General features: G+C 39.1%; 3 protein-coding genes across 3 annotated transcripts in view; 1 reads left to right on the top strand and 2 right to left on the bottom strand.

The window, feature by feature from the left end:
• Nucleotides 1-99: 99 nt before the first annotated feature.
• On the bottom strand, nucleotides 100-7,600 carry nol11 (nucleolar protein 11). Its single transcript, XM_085912668.1, has 18 exons — nucleotides 7,298-7,600; nucleotides 6,568-6,681; nucleotides 6,402-6,458; nucleotides 6,064-6,212; nucleotides 5,910-5,967; nucleotides 5,496-5,637; nucleotides 5,112-5,318; nucleotides 4,674-4,750; nucleotides 4,169-4,292; nucleotides 3,639-3,724; nucleotides 3,359-3,424; nucleotides 2,876-3,060; nucleotides 2,352-2,477; nucleotides 2,005-2,229; nucleotides 1,793-1,871; nucleotides 1,520-1,612; nucleotides 1,213-1,320; nucleotides 100-1,053 (listed from the first exon to the last, which is right to left on the bottom strand). Exons 1-18 carry the CDS (start codon nucleotides 7,442-7,444, stop codon nucleotides 940-942), a joined length of 2,157 nt encoding a protein of 718 aa, XP_085768794.1. The 5' UTR covers nucleotides 7,445-7,600; the 3' UTR covers nucleotides 100-939.
• Nucleotides 7,601-7,759: 159 nt separating this feature from the next.
• On the bottom strand, nucleotides 7,760-10,645 carry LOC147056878 (beta-2-glycoprotein 1-like). The gene is made up of 8 exons (XM_085912670.1): nucleotides 10,502-10,645; nucleotides 9,760-9,936; nucleotides 9,398-9,494; nucleotides 9,088-9,164; nucleotides 8,747-8,935; nucleotides 8,490-8,669; nucleotides 8,156-8,353; nucleotides 7,760-8,009 (listed from the first exon to the last, which is right to left on the bottom strand). The coding sequence occupies exons 1-8, from the start codon at nucleotides 10,596-10,598 to the stop codon at nucleotides 7,945-7,947; spliced, it is 1,080 nt and encodes a 359-aa protein (XP_085768796.1). The 5' UTR covers nucleotides 10,599-10,645; the 3' UTR covers nucleotides 7,760-7,944.
• Nucleotides 10,646-12,454: 1,809 nt separating this feature from the next.
• The window catches only part of prkcaa (protein kinase C, alpha, a), a 67,756-nt gene continuing 53,083 nt past the window's right edge, over nucleotides 12,455-27,127 (top strand). Inside the window, exons 1-2 of the mRNA XM_085911416.1 lie at nucleotides 12,455-12,768; nucleotides 14,635-14,666. Coding sequence (XP_085767542.1) covers nucleotides 12,602-12,768; nucleotides 14,635-14,666 — 199 coding nt within the window. The 5' untranslated portion in view covers nucleotides 12,455-12,601. The remainder of the gene's footprint in view (nucleotides 12,769-14,634; nucleotides 14,667-27,127) is intronic.

Raw genomic sequence — 27,127 nt, 5'->3', positions numbered from 1 at the left:
TTAAGTTTTAATGCTTGTTTGAATTTTCGGTTATTTTATAGTCGAATCCAATTTTAGGTCTGCGCGAGAGTAACTTTTGGCCCCAATGTGGAAGCAGGATTCCTATTCCTCACGTCATACTTTATTCCATGATTTTATGTCATCAGTAATATTAAAAAACACAAAAATTAAATACATTATACCAACTTCCGAAAATTATAACACTTATCATTCCATGCTTTTATGTAATATTTAAAAACACAAATAATAAATACATTATACTGACTTCCGAAAACTATAACGTGTCTGGAAACATTGGAGAGACGCAGAGACAGAACAGGTACTTGCAGATAGGCTTCTTGTTGTTGTGCAAAAGATTTACCAATAGATGGTGGTATTGCACTGTGTCATTTCCGGTGTTCATGAAGGTTTGCACAATCTTAAAATGAGGTTAACGCTTTGCAAATGTTAATGCACAAGAAGGTCATGTATTTTGATTAGGAAATAAGAAAGTTCAGCATTTCTTACTATGACCTCTTTGGCAATGTTGGATTAAAAAACAAAGACAATATAAAAGGACAGACCAGAGAACTAAAACAAAATAACTTTATAGAGGCCTATCATTAGTACTTTTTTCTCCAACTCTTCACATACAGACTGCCTCCCCTGACAGCATAGGCCATGTACAAAAACATTTGAAGCTAATATCCAGATTGTTTCCATTAAAAAATGTAAATAAAGATGACATGCAATACAACTTAATGGTCTAAATTTCAACATCACAATACACGAGAACAATTTAAATGCACTGTCAACATTTTTTTCCCCAAACAAATGCACTGAATCTTTATACATATTGAGTTCTGGTGGCTAGCTTTTGGACATACAACATGAAACCGGCTTCAGGTTAAAATCTGGAGAGGCATGATAATTAGTTACTTAAAAGCATTACACAGAAACCTAAAAAAACTCAATAACCTCAATAGAATATTGTCTCTTATCTTGTTCTATCTGCAAGTCTCTGAGGTGTTTGAGACCTCCCTCAATTTGTCCAAGTTCAGAATATAGTTTCACCTGAGGATACAACAGAAGGTCACAGGGTTAAAAAGAAGACCATATCAAGTTTGTTTGATCTTGAAGAGTAAACCGTTTCAAGTGATTTCAACTAAAATATGCATTCCATTTACAGATATAAACCTTACTGCTTGCACTGACAGAACAAGCAGGACGTACCTGAGAATTAATTAAGTTGTAGAGGTTTACCAGAAAGCCTTTGGCCTCTGGGGTCATGACTAGAACTGTGAAATGAGCATCCAACAATAAACCAACCCAATCTATAATCTGGAAAGAAAAAAAAAAAAAAACACCCAATTGAATCAGTTAACAATAATGCCATACCTTATCAGTTGCTAGCTACTGCAGTACAAAAACAATATTGGCACTCTGAGATGCAGCCGCAATGCACAAAAACAAGTCACTACTGCTATCATGTTTTTATTCAATTTGCAACATTATTCTCCATCTAATTATTATTACAAACCTGTGTCACACTGGGCCCCCGAAAGGTGTGACTCAGAAGAGACGTTTCTTTGTTATATTGCAGGTAGAGGAAGTGCAGATACTGGAGGAAGATCTTGATAGGACAAGAAAAATAAAATTAGATCGACGATATTAACTGGGAAAGTATGCTCGATGCAGGAATGCTTGATTTGCCAGTACCTACATGACAAGATACCATCATTTCTCACATACAATACACTCACAAATATAAGCCCCCCCTGAAAATACAATATAGTGCAACCAAGGAACTCACGATAACATGTTGTGATGAAAGATCTTTCAAATGGGGGAGAAGGAGGTCTTCACTGAACGCCATCTGTAAGATCTCATTTCTTCACAGTTCCAGTTAAGGATCAAAATCACATTTCCACCATATACAATTTTCAAGCTCACACACCGATTATACTGAACTTTTATTCTGGTCAACACCTGATAATTCGTGTTGGTCTGCCAGCAAAAGGATACAGTAAAACAGCCTTCTGTAAGACAACTGGACATCTTCGTTCTTCCCACGTTGCCTTCCAATTTTCCTTATCCGCTGCTGTCATTGTGACATTCGAGTAGTCCTCCAAAGACAACGAAGACCCATTCTGTAAGCCAACCTGACTGTGCTCCCCGGAGGTCAGAGTTACCATGAAGGAGACACTCTCAGGCTCCGGCTTCACTTTCTCTGCATCACTGTCTGGCATACTGTAACAGAGCATAAAATATCAGTTGTATTTTTGTATTTTCCTTTTAAATTCAATTAAAAGGAAGACATTTTTGGAATTGATTCATTGGATTTGCCTCAACGGTTAACATTATAATTCTACCTAACGAAGGCCTTCAGGCAGGTGCAGGTGACAGCTTCTGGGATGTCAGGGAAAAAGTGTAAGCAGAGTTGACACAGGAAGTAATCCTTCTTTTCAAGGGCCAGCTGCACGAGGTCAGGGCACACGCTGTAAAGAGAATCAATCACATTCAGTGTTTTGTTTCTGAAATCAATTCGCAAAAATTGTAAATTCCTATGTGCGGGTGACAAAAGTAAATCTAATGTGCATCTTGATTACTTAACGCTGGCTGACTCCACTAATGAAGAACGTACAGAATATTAATCTCATTAAATACAATTGTTTAACCCTACCCACCAAAAAGATTTGAGTCCAGAAAATGTAGATATTGCATTTCTTTGGGACCTTAGGGAAGCAACTGCAGGCACGCTTATATCAGAACTATTGTCATGAGTTGAGGCAGTTGGAAACTTCGATCATACTTCATTAATGCGTAGATTTAGTGCGAAATTACAGTAAAGGATACATCCAAAATCCTTTGGGGGGGAAAAACAACATTTACTAACCTGTGGCTGAGAAAGCGGGTGTGTACTAGCTCCGCCAGCATGGTCGGCATGTAGAAAGTAGCATCTGCCAAGCTGCGGGACACCAGAACCGATGCCAGCTGGCCCGCTGAGTGATTCAGGTCTTGCATGACTGCTTTGCTCAAGAAGCCTTCCAAACTTTTCTGCACTTCCTTTTCTGATGCGGTCTATATTATATAAAAATAAGCAAGGATTTATAATCTCATCTTGGAATTGTACCATGATGGAAATCAAACAATAATCGTATGCAACGTATCCCACATACAAGTGAACATGTTGACCTCATAATCAAAATATGGAATTGAAGTGTAGTTGAAACAGAGAGAGGATGTTGCTCAATTATGTTACATATTAACCTTCATCAAACAACTTTACCCCCAAAATGAGTCGTTTGGAAGATGGTACAAAACAAATGCAAATCTAAATCTCTTTCAGTTGTCTAGAATTAAAAAAAAAAAGGATTACCTTGATGACCTCGAGAACTTGCTCAACTGTTAACCTGACGGATGACTGTCTCCTACGGGAAGTTTTCTGGAATGACAGTCGACTAAAATTAAGGATTGGCTATGCGAAAGGAAGCCGCAATAATCTACAGGTGGCATACAAAACACACAACAAAATGGTTGCCGAGTTCGCAATTTGTTAGCCAATCGGTAACCATCACTTATGTGATTTGGGACTGAAAACAACTAACCAAATCTTGTCCATTAGAATCTTTCTTCGAATGTTACAATAATTCACATACCAAACTCCTGTTCCCTCCTGGTCTCAAGGGCTGGGTGTTATCTTCATGTAAAATGTTGTTCCATGAAGGCACCGGCGATCTGAATTCTGTCAAATTTTAATAAAAAATAATTAATTAATTGAGCGGCAAATCTATTTATTACAGCATTTCATTACTAAGTCAAAGACTGTATGCCTTAGATGTAAACAAGTTAGAGAAATACGTGTAAACATTTTGTTGCGTGTAATCCCAGCCATTGATGTATACTGTATTTAAACATACCAGTTAGTTTCCCTTGAAAAGCCGCTCAAATAGATATAACACAATTTATTTATTTTTTGCTGCCACTATGACTTTATAATCACAACAAAGGGATTTATAACCAGTTCCAAATATCTGTCACTCTGCACATAAACAGTGAACACAGTTCTCTTGGTGGAAATGTGGAGACATTTCATGAGCAAAATATGGAGTCTGCGCACTGAGATATAAAGGGTATTCTTGCTATTTATTCATCTATCTTGTGGAATTTAACGAATGTTTTGGCTCACCTTCACTCTTGGACTGCTTCAATTTGCCCAAAGCGGAAGCGAGTGAAGATTTGGTGCATCCGTATGGAATAACAGACAGGCATTTACCATGTGGAATGAAGAGCTTGTTGGAATAACACCATAGCTAAAAAAAAAAAGAAAGAAAGAAAGAAAGGTAACTTAGTAACGGTAATGGGTTTGTGCAAATTATTAGCTTGTAAACTGCTCTAAAGCTGTGAGGAGAGACTGAATCCCAATCACAATTGAGAGCAGATGTGATGCTCTACCAAAGTCATACAGTCCTCCATCAGCACGCACCAGCTGGGAGGACAGGGAACATTGGCCGATGGTCCAAATTACGACAAAGGATGTCATTGATCAAACTTTAATTTGCTCAATGTCTCCTTACTCATGATGCTACTTTAGCTAAACTTGCAAAGCCAAAGTCCCCACTGCATTTTAAGAAACATGGATAATATCAAACATTTAGCTCTGTGGATGATTAAAAAAAAAAATGTGTACCTACCTGTCCAAAGATTTTACCCACAATTTCTTTCCCTGCTTGAAGTGTCTGGAAATTGATATTCCAGATGCAGAGGAAATCTGAAAAAGACATCAAGAAATTTAACTCCTGAGTGTGTTCATAAAAAAAAAAAAAAAAAGTGATGCTGCATCAGGTAAGATCTGTCTTGCTCTCAAGTGGACCCCAGCATAGAGCATAGTTTGGGTGGTTTATTCATCTGACTGATTTAAGGAAATGTTACCTTCTGCAACAACAACTGTGCAGTGCTCACAAAGCTGGTAACAGAGTTATCCAAAATGTTTCTTGAGAATTACAACACAGGGCCCACTAAAGATTGCAGTTTGTCTAAGTACTTTTGTCAACTTAGTGCACAAGCTAGTTCTTGATCAGATATAGAGGAGACACTTTCATGGTCCTCAGGGAGGTGAGGATGTCAAGTACCTTTACCAGTTCCGGCCGAGGGGTGCGGAACGCCAACTACAGCAACATGGGCTTCATCTAAGAAGACAGCATTAGCTGCAACCAACCGGTCTTCATCAATCGAATGAGCCAACAGCAGATTTCGGGGCATTGGAAGGGTTTGAGAGTTTGCATCACGCCCGGGGCCCCACACAGAGATCACACTCTGGTACACGTGTCCATTAGGATCTATATGACAGAGAAATGACAAGGTGTGGAGAAACTTGAGAATTGTGTCGCTCATATTTGGGCTATGTTTGCCATTTAGCAGTCTCCATCTTGAATGAAACGTACCGTTTAGTCATTATAATCACAAAAATCATGAAGCCAGAAAGCAATATTCAAACAGAAGAAATGGAGGCTTACAGAGGTAAAGCAGATGGAGGAGTTCATCTCTGTAGGATGCAGAGAAGCTAAGAGGCGAAAGGCTGGCATCTTCTCGCTCCAACTGGTACTTCTGCAGTATATTTGGCTTCACTTTCAGCAGGTACAAAAAATGGTCCCCTTTCTAGAGAAATACATCAAATTTTAGTCAAGCCCATTTAGGATGTAAGAATTACCGGGAGCAATCACAAAATAAACAACATTCTCATTTGAAAATATCTCCTGGACTAATATTAGCATTGTTTCCACCAAGTACCTCAATTCGGTGGACTATGAATGAGGTTTATTCTTCCAATATGTAGCATGTAAGAAATATGTGCATTTGTAGCTATGCCAGAAAAATAATTTTGGAGTGGGTTGATTTATCATGAAGACACCAAAGAAGAAATCTGGTACCTTTTCTGTTGTGAAGATGACAAATTGCTGGGTTTCTGCCACTATGTTGGTGCTCCAACTGAAAACAAACAACAGAAAACAAAGACAGCAGCACAATTGAAGCAAATTAAATCTTTCAATCTTTAAACTCCAAATTGCAACAGTAGAATGTTACCTGATGGTTTCATCTGGAGCCAAGACTTCCTCGACAGTTTGCTGAGGATTTGCGAGAAGAGAATCCAGAAGTCTCACAGCTCCTCTCTGAAACAAGACCACGGGACCTTCTCCCGCAACGCAGTGGACCCTCCAGATGTCGGACGACACCTGAGCAAAACACAGCTTAGATACTCAACACATCTGAAGCTATAAATCAAGACAAGCCACTTCCCAAACCCAGCAACTATTTCAAATGTGAAATACATAATAATAGTCCAAATGGCCATGCGACATGTAGCCTACAGTAAAGAAAACTGACAATAATGAGGAAAGCGTAGAGGCACCAATCACACTTACAGTAGCTTTAAATGTTTTGTCCAAGAGATCATCATCTTCCTTCCAGATTCTGATCACCTGAAAAGCATATAAAATGGGATTTTAAATTGTGATGGACTAAACAACTGTGTAGCCTCTTTTGCATTTTGAGATGCTGATTGTGATGAGCAACACTGAATGAGTTTACCTTATTATCTGTTACTGCTACATATTCTTTAGTTTGAGTGTTATAAATTGCTGGAGAGGTCAAACAACTGCCTTGTTTTAGAGTCCAGCTCCCCAGTGGCTTTTGGTCTGAAACCTGACACAAACACACGCAAAAAACATTAACAAGTCAGAGACAACCATTGGCTGACAACAATTACCAAACACTGATACTTGTAACATATGTGCTACACTAGCACCATGTGGGTGCCAGAAGTGTCACAATGTGTAACAGTACTCCTAGTCAATGGGACATGCCGTATAACAGTGAGCTTTGTTCAGTTTAACTTTAATAAAATAATGTTTGCAACTTAATTGGAGCACGTTTGGTCATTTTTTGTTTAGAAACACTAATTGGAAAGAGGAACTTGAAAAACGATGTCCCATTGTGTATTAAATATATCTTTCATTTCTCTCTGCATTTGTGTAAAATATCAAGCTAGTAGCATTATGACTTTCTAAGAACATTGGAGTAAAATCTGCTACCACAGGCTAAAACTTTTCAGAGTCCCAGACTTTGGCGCATGATTACTGTGATCTTTTTTGGAAGAAGTTTAACCAGTAATATAAATTAAGAACATAATATAAAGTAGTAAAAATAAAGTATCCCAGATGCTAGGATGAAAGACACTTTCTCAGCGTGCAAGTCTCACTCTCCAGCTAACTAGCTAGCCTCCAATCGCCTGATGTCCCAAGAACACGTTAAACTTTACCTTATAAAGAGTAACTGATCTGAAGCCGTCACTGACAATTACATGGTCACTATCCCTCTCCGGTTCGATGCCATGAATGCCGGACTTTGTTAGATTTTGGGATGGAACTAGTCCACACAACGTGTAACCCTCGTACAGCACGGCCATGCTGGAACAAGAGAGGTGGATCTTCGGACAATCTCGCGAGACTATAGAAAATGCGAAACGAGATTTCGAACGCTACACTCAAAATAACGAGAATTTGACACCGCCTACTTCCTACTCACTAGTACCAAAGCAACCGGAAACACCCTGGCGGCCATCTTGTGTTGCCACTAGCGAAGCGCTCCTAATATTTTAGACTTTTTTTTCCTTGTACTTTCCTTTTCAACCCATTTCCAACTGAATATGCACACTACCAAGACTTGCTTAACTTGCATTTTGTAGATGTAGCAACAGTTTTGTCATTTTCATTCCACAAAATAGAATTAAACTTTTATTTCACAAAATCAAGTTCATTCTTAAATCTTACACAGAAGATACCAAACACAAATTGAGGATCACACGCATCTTAAGACTCAAGATGTGCTTTATATTTAGAGCCCAGGACAATGCTGTTAATGCTGGTGACGTAATATTCATAATCAGAGAAGGGATAGGCTTCCATCTCAGCACTGTTTTATTTCGGAAGGAAGTGAACCAGAATGAAAGGTGTAGTCTATTCCGCTTGGCTCTGAAAAGAAACACAAATAATTGGTTAGAGTAAAGGTTTGGGTTGAGGTTGAAGTTTTCTTGATATAGTTTCTCAATGTACCTTTTTAGCATTTGAACAACTGTTTGTTTGGGAAATGATTATTAATCAATACGCATATGCACTACCTTCATAGCATTCGGGGATTTTGAGATTTCCATCAATGCACTGAGTTGACACAGCATAGCCACAGTTCCTGACCTTGTCCAAGCAATAGACTGACACAAGATCGCCGTGGAGGACTCTGTTTGGGTCCAAGTCTGCGATCCAAAGTTTTTTTTCTTTGTATAATATTCTTCCTCTTTTTATGCCAACACTGCAAGGAGCTGCTTGCCACAGAAACAATAAAACATAAAACATGATGATAATGTAGAAAAATTGTTGGGATTGTTATGCATATATAACAAAGCATCCTCATCACCCAAATATCAAAACGATAGTTTGTGTAGATTCATGGCCTACCTTTACAGGCTGGTTTTTCAGACCACTCTCCATTTTTCTGGCAAAAAATTTGGAAGCTTCCATCCAGCATGTAGTTGCCATTGCAGCCGTACTGCACCGTCTCCATGAAGTCATAACGTCTCTGGTCATTGCTGGACATGTAACCATTGAAAATGTTCTCTGGTGGAGGGCAAGTTACCACTGGAAAGATTTTGTATTAGACTGGTTTGGTCACTGGAAAAAAAAAATGTATTTGATTTTTTTTTTTTTTACGATACCTCGACATTCGGGTGTCTTGGTCCAATTGCCACTGGCTGTGCACTCTGCATATAAGTTTCCAAAAAGGACGTAAGGAGGCAAGCATTTATATGTCCCATGGGTGCCAAAATATGTCGTGTTTCCTCTTATTTTCCTGTTAAAACTGATAAGACCGAACTTTGGGATTGGAGCAAGACCACAAGACACAGCTGCAAGACAAGAGAACACACACTGCGTTGTAAATGGTAAATGTATCAATTAATGGGAAATAAATTGGAATAAATTTGAACCGTTCACAATATAAAAGTGTGAAAGGATTACGTGTTGCAAATTTGAAAAACATTAATGGCTGAATACATACGTTTACACTCTGGTACCGATGTGCTCCATGTTCCATCAGCCTGGCATTTAGCATTTTGGGGTCCAGAAAGGATGTACCTATAGAAAGGAAACATATATTTCATCAGCCATTTTTTTTATTCAATCGGATATAAATGTATTTGAAGTTAACTTTGGAGGTTCCACTGAATTCCCTCTTGTCATGTTTACTGGGTATGCACGACAACCTCGTAATGGAATGAGAGTGCGCATCACCATTTCTAATTTGACTACTACTGGCATCATTTCTTACATGCCATTCATTGGAATTTAACTAAATGTTTTCACTTTACCCCTCGTGACAGGTATAGTTGATTATACTCCGGTACACCGTATCCTCATAGTACAGCTCTCCATTGAGCAGTTGGTCAGGAGAAGGACAACGCTTTGCTAAAAGATAGAACAGTATATTAGTACTGTTGTGAGTCTATATATGGTTAGTAACATATTACCTGGCCTTTGCGATGAACAACTAAAATCTTTTTTTTTTCCCAAAAAGATTGTCTCTTTTTAAAGTTTTGCTATTGTATGAATAATACATAATTAATTAAAAATAATGATATTACAAAGACAGAGACACAGGTTAGAATGATAAAAAAAAACACACATCTAGGAAGTGTGCAGTGACATTAAATAACATTGAACTGGGACCCACCAATGCACTTCAATTTGGTTTCAGTCCACCTTCCTTGGTCAGTACATACAATTTTCCGAGGGCCCAAAATGGACGTGTATCCCGATATACAATGCAGCACTAATTCTTGACCAGGCTGAAAGTAGCGCTGGTGCTCCACTATTGCAATGTTGGCATCCAGCTCAGGTTCTGAACACACTGCAAGGACAAACACATAATTAGTGACTTGATGATTGACAAATAAAGCAAGTGTTGATTAGCATTTAGGTTCTTTCTGTAGTGTTTGTCTTCAATAGGGTCTGGGGTCTCTTGGGTCTTTGTTGACTTAGATTGAGAGGCACATTAAACCCTGGACTGGTCCGGCAGTCATTTGCAGGACAAATCTAGACCTATAGATTTATATTTACACCAATGGGAATTTTAACAGGGAATTTTTAGTCTTCGATTAACATAGCATACATGTTTTAGAATGTGGGAAGATGATGAAGAACATGCAAACTCAACACAAGATGGACGAAGCAGAGAGGGGAACTCAGAACCTTGTCACACTGTGTCGGCAGGTTATTGCTCAAAGTTACCAGCTTGATTATTTAGCTAGTTAGTGAGTGAGTGAGTGAGTGAGTGAGTGAGTGAGTGAGTGAGTGAGTTAGTTAGTTAGCTAGTTAGCTAGTTAGTTAGAGGGTTGGTCTACAACCAGTCATTAGATTACTAAATATAAAAATAGACAGACAAGTGACAAGAAAAAGTATGAAAATGGAAATACCGTTGTCTTCTTGTGCTTTGACAAAGTTAAAACATGTGACTAATAGCCAAACATAGATAATATCATCCAACCTGAGGGGAAAAGCACAGAAATTCATGGTGTCCTTCCTGTGGTGACCAAAACTGTTTCTGAAATGTGTATTGACTTTGTCACAGCTATTTGTGCTTCTCCAAAAGTAAACAGATAAGAGAAGGACATTACTTGGTCACATTTTGTTTTGATTCACCTGTCAGCAGAAGCAACCTTCTAACAGTTGCCTAATGATCACTTTACTGACATCGATTATGCTTCCAACTTTGTGGAAAAATGTTAAGGAAGGTGTGGTTCATGAAGGCATGCTTGAGGCTGTTTGCTGTGGAAGACCCTGACCGTACTTATACACGTTTGGGATGAACGACAACAGTGATTTTGAGGCATTTTATGAAAAGACACTAACACCCCACTGAATGCAACATTTTGTCAAATGTATGTTTATTTTGAGCTCCAATAACCCTGGCAGAAAAAAAATAAAATCAATACTCTGAAATCTCTGTTACTGGAAGCTCTGACAGTGGATTTCCCCTTCTTTTGCAACACTGTTATGTTGTTACAGAGTACATATACATAAAACCCACATTTATGTTGTTGTGTGGCTTATATGCATTTACAGTATATTGATGGGACTGCGGTTGCGCGATCGGACCAAATGAAGCTCCCTGCGCACTGAGGTCCACTTAAATTTTAGAAAGTACATCAGGACTTTAAAAATATTTTCTAAATTTTAGCGACCGCTCTGTCACAATAATGCGACCAGCGCAGTACAGTTGCGCGGTCGGCGGCTCGCTACGGTTGCGCGTTCGGCGGTGCGCTCAGTTGCGCGATTGGACAAAAATGCGCAAGTGAAAAAACGACGGTTTATTTTGCTTGGAACGGGTTAATTTTTTCCCCCATTATTTGTAATGAGTAAACATGATTCGGAATTCGAACGATTCACTTCTCGAACAGCCTTTTTCCTGCAAGGTGGTTTTCCCATGTCCTTCCCCCTCAAACGGCGACAGTCACAACCAATGTACTTCGCTGGTTTTCCACACGATGACGGCATCATGCAGCTTTTTCAGGGCAGGACCGTGGATCGCGTCTCAATGTTGAGTAGCATGACAGCGTTGAGAGGACCTTACAAGAATTAAGGAAGTTTCCAAATCACGAAAAAGCAAACAATTTAGACTGCAATAAGATGTAGCAAAATATTGTTGACCAGTTTTATATTTACAAATGAATGTGTCTGATGGAAGTCGCTGTACACATGTGGAATCGATTCTCGCTTAGTAACAATGTGCATGTGAGTGTGACTGGTCGCTTGTCTCTATGTGTGCCTTGCAACTGGCTCGCGACCAGTTGTCTGCCTTTTGCCCATTTTCAGCTGGGATAGGCTCCACCACCCCCCGTGACACTGAAGAGGATAAGCGGTGTTTTAAATGGATGGATGACTGTGTTTGACAGCGTACAGTAGTTGTACCTTGCCTGACTGGTGCCGGCACTGTGAATGAATGACTGTCTCCAGCATATGATGCGCATCACAACTGACTGGCGTCCAGTCCAGGGTGTGATCAAGTCAAGTTTATTTGTATAGCCCTAAATCACAAGCAGTCTCAAAGGGCTTCACATAGACAAACAATTGACAATTATTCTCAAAGCATCCCCTGATCTTGAGCTCCCAATTGATCAACTTCAATTTCCGTCAGGATAAAAGTGTCCTATTGTCCTTCAAATCTGGGATGACCCTCTTCCAAAGTTAAACAAAAAAATAAAAATCCTAATCTGTGTTGTGTTCACTGTTAATTGTAGTTAAAGGCCTTCTAAATCGCGGGGCCCCGGAGAAATGTAGATACTTTTATTTTGAAGGATATCGGACGTACAGTATGTATCTGGCTTTAACTTGACGGCGCTCTGAGTTGACAGCTCGGCGTAGTCCAGTGGCAGCCACAGGCGGGGAAAGCCCTCACTCGTAGTCTTGCACTCACCAAGTCCCCAGCGCGTCTCGCTGCTTGGCTCCCGACTCAGCGCCGCGCAAGGCACAGGCACTCTCGCAAGACAGCAACACGGAGCTTGCTTGCGTTCAACATGGCCGATACAAGTTTGATCGAGTCGTCCACCGAGGACGTAGCGAATAGATTTGCTCGCAAAGGTGCTCTGAGGCAGAAAAACGTCCACGAAGTGAAGAACCACAAGTTTACTGCCAGATTCTTCAAGCAGCCGACTTTCTGCAGCCACTGCACGGACTTCATCTGGTAAGCCATCCGTCTCCGCCTCCACCCAACCCGGCCACATCCAAGCTTGCAGCCTGTTGCATATTGGATTGCAACTTTGCGCCCCCGAGTCTTCCTCCATAATGTTACGCAACTTCACTTTTGCGACTTTCCCCCCCACCTGATTCTGCAAATCTCACCCTGTTGTCGACTGAGCTGTCAAGAAGCAGACTTCCTCAGGGATCCCGCTGCCAAATGGGGAGGGCCATGTTGTTTATTTTCCCGTATAAAGCACTTCAAATGTGTAAACGTTGCGCGCATATGTAGTTTGTAAGTTCCGTTGCGATTCAGTCATAATAAGCAGACTTTAAGCAAATGTAGGATCAGAGAGAACATTTACTGCGATGTTTCCTGCTAAAGCCGATGCACATATTGGATGAGTCATGATTTATCTCCCTTATCGAGGCATACCGCACTACTATTGTTTTTTCCCTCCCACCAATCTTTTTCTCTAAGAGGAAAAAACTGCCACAGTGGAAACATATGGAGTAGTTTTTGGGAAGAAAATTAATATGGAAAGTATGCCCCGTGCGAAAGTACAGATTCCGACTATTTTCACAGCTCTTATAAAGTTTCTGTGACTTTTGTTAAGGCAATGAGGAAAGCGTGACATAGAAAGGAAAATACAACTCATTGCGTTTGCTTGGCAGCTCAGTCGGATTTGGCTAAATTGACAGGAAGTAGAGATTAATAACAAATAAAATAAGAGATTTACATTGGAAGGTCAGCTCCGTAGATGTTGATGTCAAGAAATTCACATCCCAAACAACTACTGTAATCCTCTTTAATTTTTCCATGTTTTCATGGTTTACTGCAGGGGTCTCCCCCCTTTTATCACCCCAGAGATGTATTTATGCATTCAAAATCTGGATAGTAAATTTATTAACTGCTGCATCACTGAATTAAGTGAGAGGTATAGAAAATGTACGGATGGCTGTTTCAACTGTTGTCACTCGTATGTGTATTAAAAATCATGGAGTTGAAATGCAAACTTTCTATAAATGTTACTAGGTCATCAAAGGGTCGGTTTTCATTTTTACACGCAAGACATTTAAGAATTACTTAAAGCGGCCAGTTTAAAAATTAATTAATTAATTTCCCGTCCCACACATTAAGTAATGGAAAATAAAAACACAGTTAACTGGATACATAGATTTATTTGGATTGCTACTGGTCTGGAATAAAAGTAGCGAGTTAGACTGCTATTTAATAATATGGTCTAGTCTTCCCCAACAGGTTATTTTCAATCTCAGATTGTAGATTTCCAGCCATGTTTACAGTCATCCACTGTTGCAAGTGCTAGAATGATCTCATGGCCTTTACTACTTACAGTTTATGACCTTGACAGTTTTACAGCAAGGCATGTGCATTGCCCAACGGCACTCCTTAGTCCGTAGTCCAGAGAGCTAAACATGTCCTGCAGTTACAGGCAACAACTTGTTCCAATGCACCATTGTATCAAAAGATGAGGGAGAGTCCACTTTGCTTTCTGGGTGGGACTCACTGTCACAACATCATGCAGCAAAGCGGACTCGACCTCTCCTCTCGCGAGTCTGGCAGAAATCACACTGCACCAGTTCTTTCCATAAAAACCATTCCAGACTGAAAGAATGCTGAACATGTGCATAGTGGAATCCCTGGACTTTGTAGTCTTGTGGTGAATGTAAGGCTAGGGTAGCTTTACTTTTAAAAGACTGTCAGCCAAACGCCTCATGATTATGTGTTTTACGTCATGCAAAGTGCTGACCCTCGCATAATGCCTATTGTTGTTATTAAAAGCTAAGGGCCTTCTGATTATCTGAGTGGAAATGGTCAACTCATTTAATCCTGCTTTGTTTGCTTCCACAGGGGCTTTGGAAAACAAGGATTTCAGTGCCAAGGTAAACCGAATTGACTTCAGATGTGTTTATTTTTATGTGGACAGTAGGTGTGTGTGTGTGTGTGTGTGTGCGCACATTTCATGTGGATCATGTTCAGTGGTCGGTGTGGTTAAATAAGTAATGCATGAAAGTAACTGAACAGAAACTTTGGCATCATATTCAGGCAAACATTTACACCCACCTCATGTTTAGCTTTCGATTCAGCAGGCATGGAGCTATTGTTTTCCCACAACCTGGATAGTGTTTATTGTTTCTGCAACCACAAAACATGCGGTCAGAAGGATGTGGGCCTCAATCGACATTGTTTCCAATATGCTGTTATATGGCAAGAACTGAATTTGGCAGGAAGTGAAGCAGAACACACACAAACATACTGATGCAATTTGAGAAGTAATTAAATCGAGAAATATGCCAGCGATGCTCATCCAGCAGAATGGAGTTCTATTTCTACTACTCCTCAAAGAGGTCTTCCTCGGATATAGGAAAGTCTCGAAGTCTGATTGGCGCATTCCGTTTCTTTAAAGCAGTATCAAGAAGTAGTGTCGCTTTAACAGGTGTCTCCATTTCTCATTTTCGTGCTATTAATCAGTTAATTGCCTTTTATTTTTTATTTTTTATTAGATTTAAAAAAAAAGGCTTTTGCACAAATAAAACAAAATAAACCAACCATATTTGTTTCAGCAATGTTATAGAAATTATTTTACAGTTTGAAGGTAATTCTCTACACGTTTGTTTTTATTGATTCATTTGATTGAACATTCACCCACCCGTATCCCAAAAATAAATCTAATCCATTCTGGAATAAAACTGTGACAAGAAAATATGAAGACAATGAAGTGTTAATAGTTTTCGGATGCACTGTATGTCAGGCACTTGTCACAACATGCATAAGGGTTTACTTCTAAATCAAGGTTTAGTGTTTTTCATTTTCAAAGGTTCTAAATGGCACTGCAGGAGTTTTTACCTGCTACGGTCTCACCTGTTAACTGTAGTTCCCTTAAACGTGTCACTAAATGCATCACTAATGAAACATAAAATAAGATGAAGGTGTAAGGCCATTTGTGGATTATTTGTCACATATATATGTTGTTAACACTGCATTCCATTCAGAGCTCCCACTTGCCATCTTTGTCAACGCCAGCATTTGTGGTATTTTTGCAACATCGCTATCTTCCGAGATGTACGACAAGCGTGCCCGTTGTCACAGTCCACATGTAGCAAGTGTGACCAGGTGCAAAGCACGCAGGATTATTGGTGGATTGCTTTGACCAAACTGTTCAGACATGACATCCATTTTTGTCATAGACAAAAAGATAAACACCTTGCCGGACAGTTGACCTTAGTAATTATGAGCTTTTCTTATGAGTGTCAGCGAGAATGACACATTCACAAGTCTTGGCTCAATACATCTTTCTAATAAACATAGATGGGAGCTTTATGGATTCTTAAGTGTCACATATAATAGAATGAGTTAACTGACATCAGAGTTCTTTATTAGAGTCGCTGGTTAGTCGAAGCCAATCCCTGCTGACTTTGGGTCGACACACCCCGAGCTGGTTGGGAGTCATGTTGTGCAGACTCGCTAACCACCCCTAAACACTGCGTTGCCTCGACGTAGCCCAGGAGAGAAAAATGAATCTCAAGTGGCCATGTCGTCTTCACTTTTCATAAATTCCCTTTCCAGACACGTTGAATAAATAATGAGCCCCTTATCAAGGAGTGATCGTTTCCGCTGCAACTTTTAAAAGTAGGAAAGGGCCTCACTTTGGAAGATCTGTTTGGCCATAAATTATTAACACTGAGGTGCTTTTATAAAATGGAGGTCAGGTGCTCCAGCAGAGCCGGGCGGTTTCTCAGTCACTCCTCGAAAAATGACAAGGTGATAAACGGGAGGGTGACATTTCTGTAACTGGATTGACATTTCATTTTCATCCCCGTAAATGTCCTTTCACTAAAAATAGGGATTGCGCCACATTAGATCACACTTATGGGTACAGTGTCATAAGCAGGACACCCCCCCCCCCCCCCCCCCACACACACACACACAAAATAGATCAGTTTTGAAGAAATATTCATGAAAGAGAGATTTCCATCAGTTAACATTTTCCAGCATCAGTTTACTCCTCAAAGTCAAAATGAGATGATATAAGATCATCTTTATTGCGACCACAGTGGCAATGTTTGCACAAGATGGGCATTTAACTAAATGTATTTAAAAAAGAAAATAGGTTGGATTGAAGACTGCACATCATTTTCTTCCCAATTACCTTCTTTCCCAGTTTAGCTCAGACCTTGGGAAAGGTACTTTGGACTGTAGCCAAGAATTGATGAAATTTTTTTTAAACGACGTGTAATAAAAAAAAACCCCAACTGACTTTAGAGTACAACTTTGCAATGGTGAGGGAGAAATTCGGAGTTAGTGATAAATCTCAGGGCGCCATGGTACATAGTGTCCGACATCTGCAGACTGAGTGGAGGCATTCAGACACAACACATTACGAGTCAGGAACTTGTGCACAAAAAAAAAAAAGACTCAATCAGTCTTTCTCTCTCTTTTTGACACTACATGACACTAGCAATGAAATGTTGTGTAAACAACACGTCTAGATGCAATCTGCCTCGTGAACAACCTAACCATCAACCATTGGCTACTTTTCCTGCAGAGTCATGTTTCAAAGCCTTGGCCTTGGCATGTCGCTGTCCCTCAGCACAGTTTACCTTCAGTGGTTCTCTCCCTTGACCTGTTTTATTTAGATCCTGCTTAACATTCTTATCTAGATGTGAAGTAGTACTACGGTAGCTGTGTGGTATCCAGGCAGATGCCCTAACTGGAGTTGTGAAGTGCTTGCACAAACTTTTCAGTCTTCATTCAAGATGTGATGTAATCTAATTCACATTCATTGCCATATGATCTTTAGCGGCATAAAAAGAAAACATCTCACAAGTATAGAAGTTTTTTTTTTTTGTAGTACGTACTTCAATTTAAAGTAGTTGGCATAGGTAAGCATCACTGTGAACTGCTATTAATCGATTGCTCATACTCTCCATTTACCTGTTTATCTTTACTCATCCATCATTTTTAAAATCGCCAGCCCTTAAGTGAGTGAGCATTTTGTCCATGATTCACATGAATTAAAATAATTAAAAAAAAATTACAGAAGCGACCCTTCTTGCATTAACTGGTTGGGAGAAGAGGATTCAATGATGATCTTTGTGCTCCATTGAACACTTAACATTCAAACATGACACCTTGCTTTTAACCATAATTTAAGTAACTTGCACACGCACAGATGACCCTTTTATAGTCATGTGTGTCGTGTATTTAAAGCATCAACTTAACAAATGTCAAGAAAACAGTAACTGCTCAGTGTTTGAACAGTGCTTAGAATCGTGGACGATGGCCTGTGTTGACAGTTGAAAGGTAAACTTCACCATGAGCTCGGAACACACATTCTGCCTTCACCTGATACTGTTGCACTGGTAACTTGTTCAAACAGCATCTTGGTCTGTTTCCTCTGCTTCATCCCGAATCTATAATAGATATAATATAATCTATAATAAAATGTCAACAGAGGAAACAATTCAGCTTGATAGTTTTCACAAGCACACATTTCCTTCCAAACACAAATATACAGACAGATAAAGTTGGCAAGTTAGGGTTTGCTCACATCAGTCTGTTTTTAAATAAAGAATTTTTGACGACTGGTGAACCCGGCTGTGTTATGGAGAGCAAAAGAAAGGTTCTCGAAATGATTATTTTTTTAAATTCTCTGTATTGTGTAAACACTAAAAGGCAAACATTTAAAATAGAGTGCATGCCTGTCGTAAAGGCTATGTTGACTGTTAGCAGCAGAAACACTTTCAAAATGCAAATTCTCAATCCTAAAATGTGATGAATCGAGTATTAAAACTATAGTTTGGATTAAACCTAATGGCCGAGCAGTTTGGTATATAAAACGATACAAAATCAAGCATGGTTCAGAAAATGAATGGACCGAATGGAATTTAATGGATGAAATATGAAACGAAAAGATGAAAATGCATCTTGAACATACTTTTCACCCCTCTCACAGCTCCTGTCAACAAAGCATAACTAATTCTTTGGCCCTTTGAATCCAAGTTACTTGTATGCTCTGTGACGTCCACAGCAGCGTTGACACTTGTTATAAGCCGTGAGCATCACTTTGTGCATTTTCTCTGAGTGCCTATGGCGCTTCACTCCCCCTCTTGTCAGATCTCTTCATCGCTTGCCATTTAAACAGCACAAATTAGCACTCGTGGTCAATTTGGCACTCATATCTCGTCTTTTGGGCGTAACGTCATATGACAGGGTTCCTGGAGGTAAGATCTTTCAACTGCTTGCTTGCCTCTGGTATCAAGATACAAAACTCACAAAGCCGAGTCGCCAAATATACGCATGTATTGTGTTTACAAAGCGAAAGGTACAGATCATACATTTAAAGCTCCTCTGTCCCTCAAAAAGTGATGCTGCTGTTTTTTTTTAAAGAACTTTTAGGTGATTATGTTCTTGCGACATGCAATTTGTATTACTTAAGCTCTTCAGGTTGGCTTTCAGGCTTGTTCCTTCCTTCCTTCAAGAACTGCTTCCTCAAAAAACCTCATGTTGATACTTTAAAATGAAGTTTGTGTTACAGGTTGTAATTGTGAAAGATGGTCTGAACTGTCGCATTGCTTCTAAAATCCTACGAGATGACTTTCCGATTCAAATTTTGATGATATTTGCTTGCAACTTTCTCTCCTAACAACGTCATACAACGTGCAACAAAAAAACCTCTGCACGTTTTTGCTTTAAACCAACCCTTACCAAATTTGTCATGCAGTTTGGATTTCTCCAAAAGCTTCTCACATCTCTTTCGGTTTCCCACTAATCAATTCAGCCGCATTAAGAAGAGACCGAGCCATCACGGCAGCTGCATTATTTATCACCTCAATTCTCCATGTGCATTTGTGCTAAATTCATATTGTACACGTCGGCTAGTGTTTATGTCATAGTTGTCAGCCTATTTAGGACCACGTGCTCATCGAGTGAGTACACCGTATGCGTGTCTAAGTACACTTTTAAATGGCACGGTGATATTTGCTACAGCGTCACTCTTGCTGATTCTGTATTTGATCACCTCGTGAGTCTCTAGGGAAACCTGAACCACACTTTGATAAACACTCGTCTTCAGGCGTCAGAAGACACATCGTGTTGGCCGTCTCACTGTTTGATGAGAGGCTTTCAGTGCTGGGGCGCTGTCCATGTTCCTGCTGTCATATGAATATACTAATGAATGGAGCCACCTGTTTTGTCATTTACCGGTCGTAAGTGTGCCCGTTTGCACAGATTAATATTTTAGTTTTATGTAGGCAAAAGCAATCCCTGTCTGCACCGGTTAATTCATGCTGTTACATCAACTGGTTGCAAATTGTCACATTTGTCTGCAAGCAAACTAGGCCTCTGTCGGTCGGGTCTGCTCGGTCCCGAAACTGGATTGTTTGCATTGACATAGACTATTACACTGACCTTGTGTTGGCCTGTCAAATTTAGGTGAAAGGGAATACAACAGTTGTTTGATCATACTGTATTGTCAGCCATCAGCCCACTGACATCCTTATTTCTCAAGAACAACTAAAGCCTTTGACCGACTGCACAAAACACCATTGACCTGTGATTGACTGTTGATAAGTGGACTAAATCAAGTGGAATTGGCTCTCTGTGACCTAGCAGTAAATAAAAATATGGATGCTTGGATGGACACAAGCATTCTAAAGAAAAACAACCATATTGTCGCCATCAGTGGCCCCAATTCACCCGTGGATTACTTTGACTATTAATGCTTAATGTTCCGGATGACATCAAGTTTTTGTCTAGCTCCATCATTGTCCGTCCGCTAAGTCGCTAAGCCTTTGTGCTTAGTATGTTGGCCATCCTGCTATTATGCAGAAACAAATACCCACAAACATCATATACACACTTTGAAGGATGTCGTTTCTAAAACTTGTGTTGCCTTTTAGTGCAGCTGCATGCGGTGGTGTAATAGAATTCCAAAGACAATGCAAAGTCAATTATTGTCGTCGTAATTGATCAAAGATCGTGGCATACAAAAAGCAGTCCTTCAATATCTTGGATCATGATAGTGATCCCATCATAGTGGAAGAGATTGAAAGGAGCCTTAATTGGATCATTAAGGGCCTAGCAGATGTCTAATAGCTTTGCAGTGAAAAAAATAGAATCATACTTTGTGTTGCTGGAAATTCCACATCTGCCCAGACAATTTATGTTTTCAACCCTGCTGTGTTCATTGATATGCATTTTCCCCTTTTGCTGTTTTGAAGGCGACGGTAACTTAACGCAAAGGTAGTTTGTCAGAGGTCAGTGTATGCAGCAGATGTTAGCAAGCATAACAAACCTCTGTGGAAAAGATTTGACCTGGATTTGCATGTTGTTGTGAGGCTGATGCACAAGGGAGGAAAATCTTTCTTTGAGCTCACGCTTTAAGCGCCACCTCTGAAAGGTGTACCTTTTAGAGGTGCATCCTGCTTTTGGTTAGGATCAGAATGCTTTTAAAAGTGAGAGGGCTCACTTAATCCCTGGTGAGGGGCAGCACTAAACATTACCAAGGATTAGTGTGTGATACTGTCTGAATGCATTAGAGTTGTATTAGATTGCTCTGTGATGGAGCAAAAACTAATGCACCAGACTCTGAATTACAGTGTAATCTACATTTAATTGCCCGCAGTTTTGATGTGATAATGGTATTATCTAACGCAGGAGCACTAAGAAAAACAACAGGCGGTACAAATGGAACAGATACAGTCAGGTATAGATTCGGGCCATTATACAGACTGTTGACCTGAAGAGATGATTTAGACCTCCGTCATTACAGCTTGAGAGGTTAGCAACAGTAAAATGTCATCCTTGGGCTGTCTCTCTGTTCCTTTTCGTAGTCATTGCAAAACCTGAACAATCACAGAGTTCTAAATGGTCAATCTGCTGCTTTTTTTTGTCCTCTATGGCCGTTCTGGCTTGCTGACTTTCTTATTCACTGTCCCCCCACACAAAAGAGCCAAGCACTGAAATCCCATTATTTAGAATGTTGACATTTTCAAGTTCATGGTGTCCCGATTTTCACTTAAATCATTCAAACCATAATACAATGCTAAGGAAGTTTCCTTCTTTCAAATGTCATGTTTAATATACACAATTACATTTGAACTGATATGAAGGAGGAAATGTGAAAATGATAATAAAACACTCATACTTGCATAAATCAACATATTAGAACAGAAAAAGTGTGCGACTGTCCTTTGAGAGTATGTTTTTCAATTATGTTCAGACAAAGTTGAAAGGTTAACTTCGAGCCAGCGGTTTATCCTGCCAGGCTGTAGCAAAGCACACAAATACGCATAAAATAAATACATAAATAAATAAATAAATAAATAAATAAATAAATAACTCCAAATGCCGACTTAATTTTGCTCTGGTTTGCAAAGTGCTTTTTAATCCAAGACAAAAGATTTAATTGACCTTAAACTCATAAATTAAAAAAAAACCCAGAGAATATAATCCCACAATGTCATTACACAGCGGAAGAGCAGTTACATTGTTCTGTTCAGCTGCTCACAATTCTGAGGTTGAGGGTTTGAATCTCACCTCCTGCCTCCTGTGTAGTTGACATGTTCTCCTTGCCCCTGGATTGGGTTTCTCTATTTTCTCCGGCTTCCTTTCACATTGTGGATTCTATCATAACGCTTGTGTGTGTGTGTGTGTGTGGGGGGGGGGGGCTTCATCATAATGCATTCGTGTATATCATGGTTATTATAGTTACTGAAAACCTTTTGGAAAAAATTAAAATAAAAATGCTTAAAAAAATGAAAACTAGTTGAACGTAAATGTTTGTAAAATTAAAACACTGTATAATTATTGCTAAAGTGTCCTTTGTTTTCATTGTGCTTTGGGGTTTCATTTTAAATGTAGAAAGAATTTCCTCAAGATAAAAGCTAATCATAATGACCTAAAATACTATGAAAATTAACTTGAAAAAATTAGATCTTTCAGAAAAAACAAAAGTCATAATGAAATAAAAACAAAGTCTAATGAAAAATTAAAGCTATTATAAACCGATGGTATGGTGCTTTTCACAAAGAATACAATCTCTAAAATGACTTTTGTTGAAATGTTTTAATCCCTATATTAAATCCCCATTTGTGAGGATTAAAACAAAATGAGTGGATTGTTGTGACCTAATAACAAAGGTTATTTAGATGGCGCAGTAATATGCCCACTGCATTAAATGAAAATACTTTGCTTGTTTCCTCACTTACTCTCAACTGACAAATCTCATCTTTTAACATTATCTGCCACACAAGTAAGTAGAAAATGAAACTAACTGCCAAAATGGAATTTACAGCACACATCTAACACTACCTTTCAAAACTATCTTTCGATCACAAGTGACAAGAATATGACAGTTGGCCACTTTTTGGGAGTATAAAACCATAACTAACAACATTTACGTATTACACTTGTCAAAGAATGTTAGGAAAAACATTTTTGGTAAAATCCTCCTTGGCTGCAGTTTACCTGCAACTGGAATGAGGATAGGCAATATGGAAAATGCATGGATGGATAGATCACTATAAGGCCCAGGTTATATAAAAAAATAAAATGCTAAAATTGCATTCCCCCCCTTGATTTGGATCCACCGCAAAATGTAATGGCCCACTCTTGTGCTAAAAAGTTGGCAGACACAAATCACTGACATCATATTACCTTTATTGAGCTCAAGCTTTATTGAGATTATCCTCTCGTTGCCTCATCTAAAAGGGAAATATTAAACATGCATATATTTTTGATTTTGTCACTATCGAGTAATTGCTTTATTACATTGATTAATTGAACAATTGGCTAACATTTCATTTTGCATTAAAATGCATTACAAGACTAATATCACATGAGGTATTGATGTTGTACTCAACTTTTTTTTAAACTGATTCACTTACTGGTTCTATAATAGAAACACATTCTAAGTGTCTTTACAGTGTTGTACATGCTGCCACGTCTTCCAACACTCTGCTCTTTCATACTTCAGCTTTGCTCAGATTTATTGTTTCAATAGTAAGGTTTGCTTTTATTGTGTTTCCTGATCAAACTAACTGGGGAACTAGCTGGCAAGAATTTTATAGCCTTTTTGTTTCATCTTGACTTTGTTCCAGTACACAAAGCAAAGTTTCATAAAGGGTGAATTTTGTTGTTGTTGTTGTTGAAGGTCTTTGGGAATGTTTTGTGAAAGTGCATACTGTCTTCTTAAGTTGACTATTTAAACAGTTCTATTAGTCAGACAGGGAAGATTATTTTACTTGCTTTATATGTTTTGGCTACTTCCTTCAGGTCCATCATTGCTTGTTTTCTGGGCGAAGCCAAAACCAAACACACTAAAATATCATACAAAGTCTTCCTGGAGATATGGTAGCTGTATTACTTGAGATAGTTTTCCATTTTCACTTCCTGTAGTTATCATGCTCTACTATTAATCAATAATAACAAATAAAACACATTATGAGAGTAAGGAGCAGTGTATATATTTTCAGGTTGTCAAATAAACATTTTTATTTTTTAAATGTGATGGCTAAGGACCAGCTACCGCAGAGCTTATTTGTCAAAATAAACATTTCATCTGCTGCTCAGCCTGGAGGCAACATCTTGAGCAGGGGTGCTTGTGAATGTTCCTTTTGTTTATATCTAGTACTTGCTGATATGTTCAGATGATACGGACACTTTCTTTCCTTTCCTTTTCAGTTTCAGCAAGTAACAAATGAATGAATTCTATTTGAATGCTCCATAAGAAACAAACAATTCAGGATGTAAATTTTGTGTGCCTGCTTAGGTTTCCGATATGACACATCATGAAATTACATGTAACAAATGCCTTTCCTCTAACCACCTCTTTACTTTTCACAAACGTTTATTTCTTCGCCAGACTGGCCCAGTGTTACATTGCGCTGCAGCATCAGCGATTACACTCTACGTACAGTAAACATCAAACACACATTCATCTTAGACTATCGACTTCATGACTATCGACTTTGCAGTCACAAATGTGCTGGTCACAGTCTCCCTCTGACTCACTTGTCAAGACCTTTGACCAGCTCGGCCGTACCCTTATTTTCGTTGCAGCTCATGAGATTGGCTTCTTTTTTTCGTATCTGCCTTAGGGGACATATGTGATTGGCGGGTAATGTAAAAGAACAAAATAGCATTTTTCCCCTTGTAGTCCAAGAAAATACCTTATGGATTGTGTGTGTCATTTAGGACGTGAACTTTGCTTTGGGTGGTGGTTGGATAGCAATGGTGTCTACTTTGTGTGTTCTCTGATGTAGCTGGCATAAAGGTCACTCGTACACTGGCAAATACATTGCATTTGTTCAGTGCTATACTTCTGCATTGTGTAATGATTGGAAAAGAAAGAAAATGGGTTGAGGGGAACATTAAAGAAAAATAGAATCAATTGCAGCATATTGACTTCATTCTTTTTGGATTTTCTGGCCCAGAACTTCATTCGGTTTCATTTGACGTCTATTGAAAGGTATTGGGGAAAAAAAACAGTATTTAAGAAAAACAACAACAACCCAAATACTAATAAAAGACTTGCTCACATATTTCAAGTGAAGATAACGTATAAAAAACGGCAAATCACCGTCAGCAAGAAGCAGTAGACGTGAGAGAATATTGCCAGACTACACCATTTCTAGTCAGGTCATCTGTCTCCTTGTCACTGAACTGTAATTTTAGCCACGTCATCCTCATCTAGCTGCTCCTTCCTCCATCTCCTGCTGCCCGCTTTGACCACCATCACGGCACTTTTGTGTGACTTCTAAGAAGCTTGATAGGTTCGAAGTCATGGTTCCAGACAACAAAGCTATCAGTGCTTTTGTTAAATGTGCTTTGGAAACACTAAGTGGCCTTCCCCAAACAGCTCTCGCAAAGTTAAATTGCATGTGGAATTGGAGCACTGAATGTTCCTATAAAAGGTGCACGCAGCATTAAAAAGGAAAAACAAGTTCTGTCGGTGGCCGGTGGCGTATTCGCTGTATTTGCTTGTTCAATAGATCTAATTAGAGAAATTTCAGACATGGTTGAAAATAATATATACATTGCTAAAGCTGATCTAGGCACTAAATCAAGAATTAACCAATAGTGTAACTCCATTCCGAGAAGTGTGTCCCAATATTTATGTCCATGTAATATCCCACTGAAGAGATCCCAATTACATTTCCAATGATTTGTTAATACCGTAGTTTTCAGACCATACGTCACACTTTTTTTCAGTTTGTCTCATTTAGCAACTTAGAATATATTCAGGTGTGACTTGTATCAAATAAAATTTGAATTTAATCCTCAACCCCAAATCCTTATTCCTTTATTGTCAGTGAATGACAAGATAAAGTACAATGTGTAAAATGCAAACAGTCAACAGGCACAATGGCCTTGTTTCTCAAACGTGAGGTCATCAGTAGCAAACGTGCATAGAGATCCAAACAACATACTATCTGTCCTGTCTGGTATGTTGCACTGCAGTTTCACATTAATGGAGATCACTAATGTCAAAGAAATCAAGATAGAAAACTGTTGCAAAACTTTCCATCCTTGAACTTTTTTTTTTTTTTTTAACCATTTGCACTGTTACTCCAACAGACTAACTTGACATTTCACTATTGTACTTTTAATATCAGCCAAACACCACCCATTTCCTGATGTATAATCAGCCAACATCGTCTAAACAGTATTTTCCCTTTTCCTGCTCTCGTTGGATTGGTTGTTATTTTGTGAGCCGGGAAGTTGTCAGACGATATTGCCATAGGAGTAAGAAGCCAGCGCTATTTCCTAACAGATAAGGAGGAAAAACATGACACACGATCATGCAGACGTTCACTCATACTCGGCACTAGTTTTTTTGTGTGTTTTAAGTGGGCGAGTACTGATACCAAGTATCTGTATTAAGCTGATACATGTCTTATTTCAAGGTATCGAAGAGTTTTGAAAGCTCTGGTTGCGTACTGGCATGTGTTGCTCGTTCATGCGCCAGTCATGTAAATGTACACTTGGTCTGTTGGGTTATTCAGAACTTGTGACAAATGTGCTGCAGAAGATTTGGACAGTGTGAAAAGCGCAAATGAGGTGTAAATAGTAAATAGTGGTGTAGATATATCATTTAGCATGCACACATCTGCACAAATTGGACTTTGTAATTAAAGTTTTGGGCATAGCCCCCCACCCATCTCCTGCTCCTTTCACCCTCAGTGTACCTACCCACAGGGGTTTTTACATTTTTATCTCTTTTCCTCATTTGTCATGTCTTAGTTAATTTTCTTCCGTCTTCCTTTGCACCATGCTTAATCTATCCTGTCTCCCATTCTGGTTTATTTTCTTTCTTTTACCTCAACAAAATGTAACTTGC

Source organism: Syngnathus leptorhynchus, chromosome 5 (genome assembly GCF_054491065.1).
Source record: "Syngnathus leptorhynchus isolate UIUO chromosome 5, UIUO_Slep, whole genome shotgun sequence".
Classification (NCBI taxonomy): Eukaryota; Metazoa; Chordata; class Actinopteri; order Syngnathiformes; family Syngnathidae; genus Syngnathus; species Syngnathus leptorhynchus.
Note: the sequence above shows the minus strand (reverse complement) of the source record. Positions and strands in the feature narration are given on the sequence as shown.

Coding starts and splice junctions, on each gene's coding strand:
- nol11 (XM_085912668.1), bottom strand. CDS start 7,444: ATGGCCGTGCTGTACGAGGGTTACACGTTGTGTGGACTAGTTCCATCC. Junction 6,682..7,297: donor GATCAGTTACTCTTTATAAG/GTAAAGTTTAAC, acceptor TGTTTGTGTCAG/GTTTCAGACCAAAAGCCACT. Junction 3,061..3,358: donor AAGTTCTCGAGGTCATCAAG/GTAATCCTTTTT, acceptor TATATAATATAG/ACCGCATCAGAAAAGGAAGT.
- LOC147056878 (XM_085912670.1), bottom strand. CDS start 10,598: ATGAATTTCTGTGCTTTTCCCCTCAGGTTGGATGATATTATCTATGTT. Junction 8,936..9,087: donor ATCGGTACCAGAGTGTAAAC/GTATGTATTCAG, acceptor CTTGTCTTGCAG/CTGTGTCTTGTGGTCTTGCT. Junction 8,670..8,746: donor CAAGACACCCGAATGTCGAG/GTATCGTAAAAA, acceptor AAATCTTTCCAG/TGGTAACTTGCCCTCCACCA.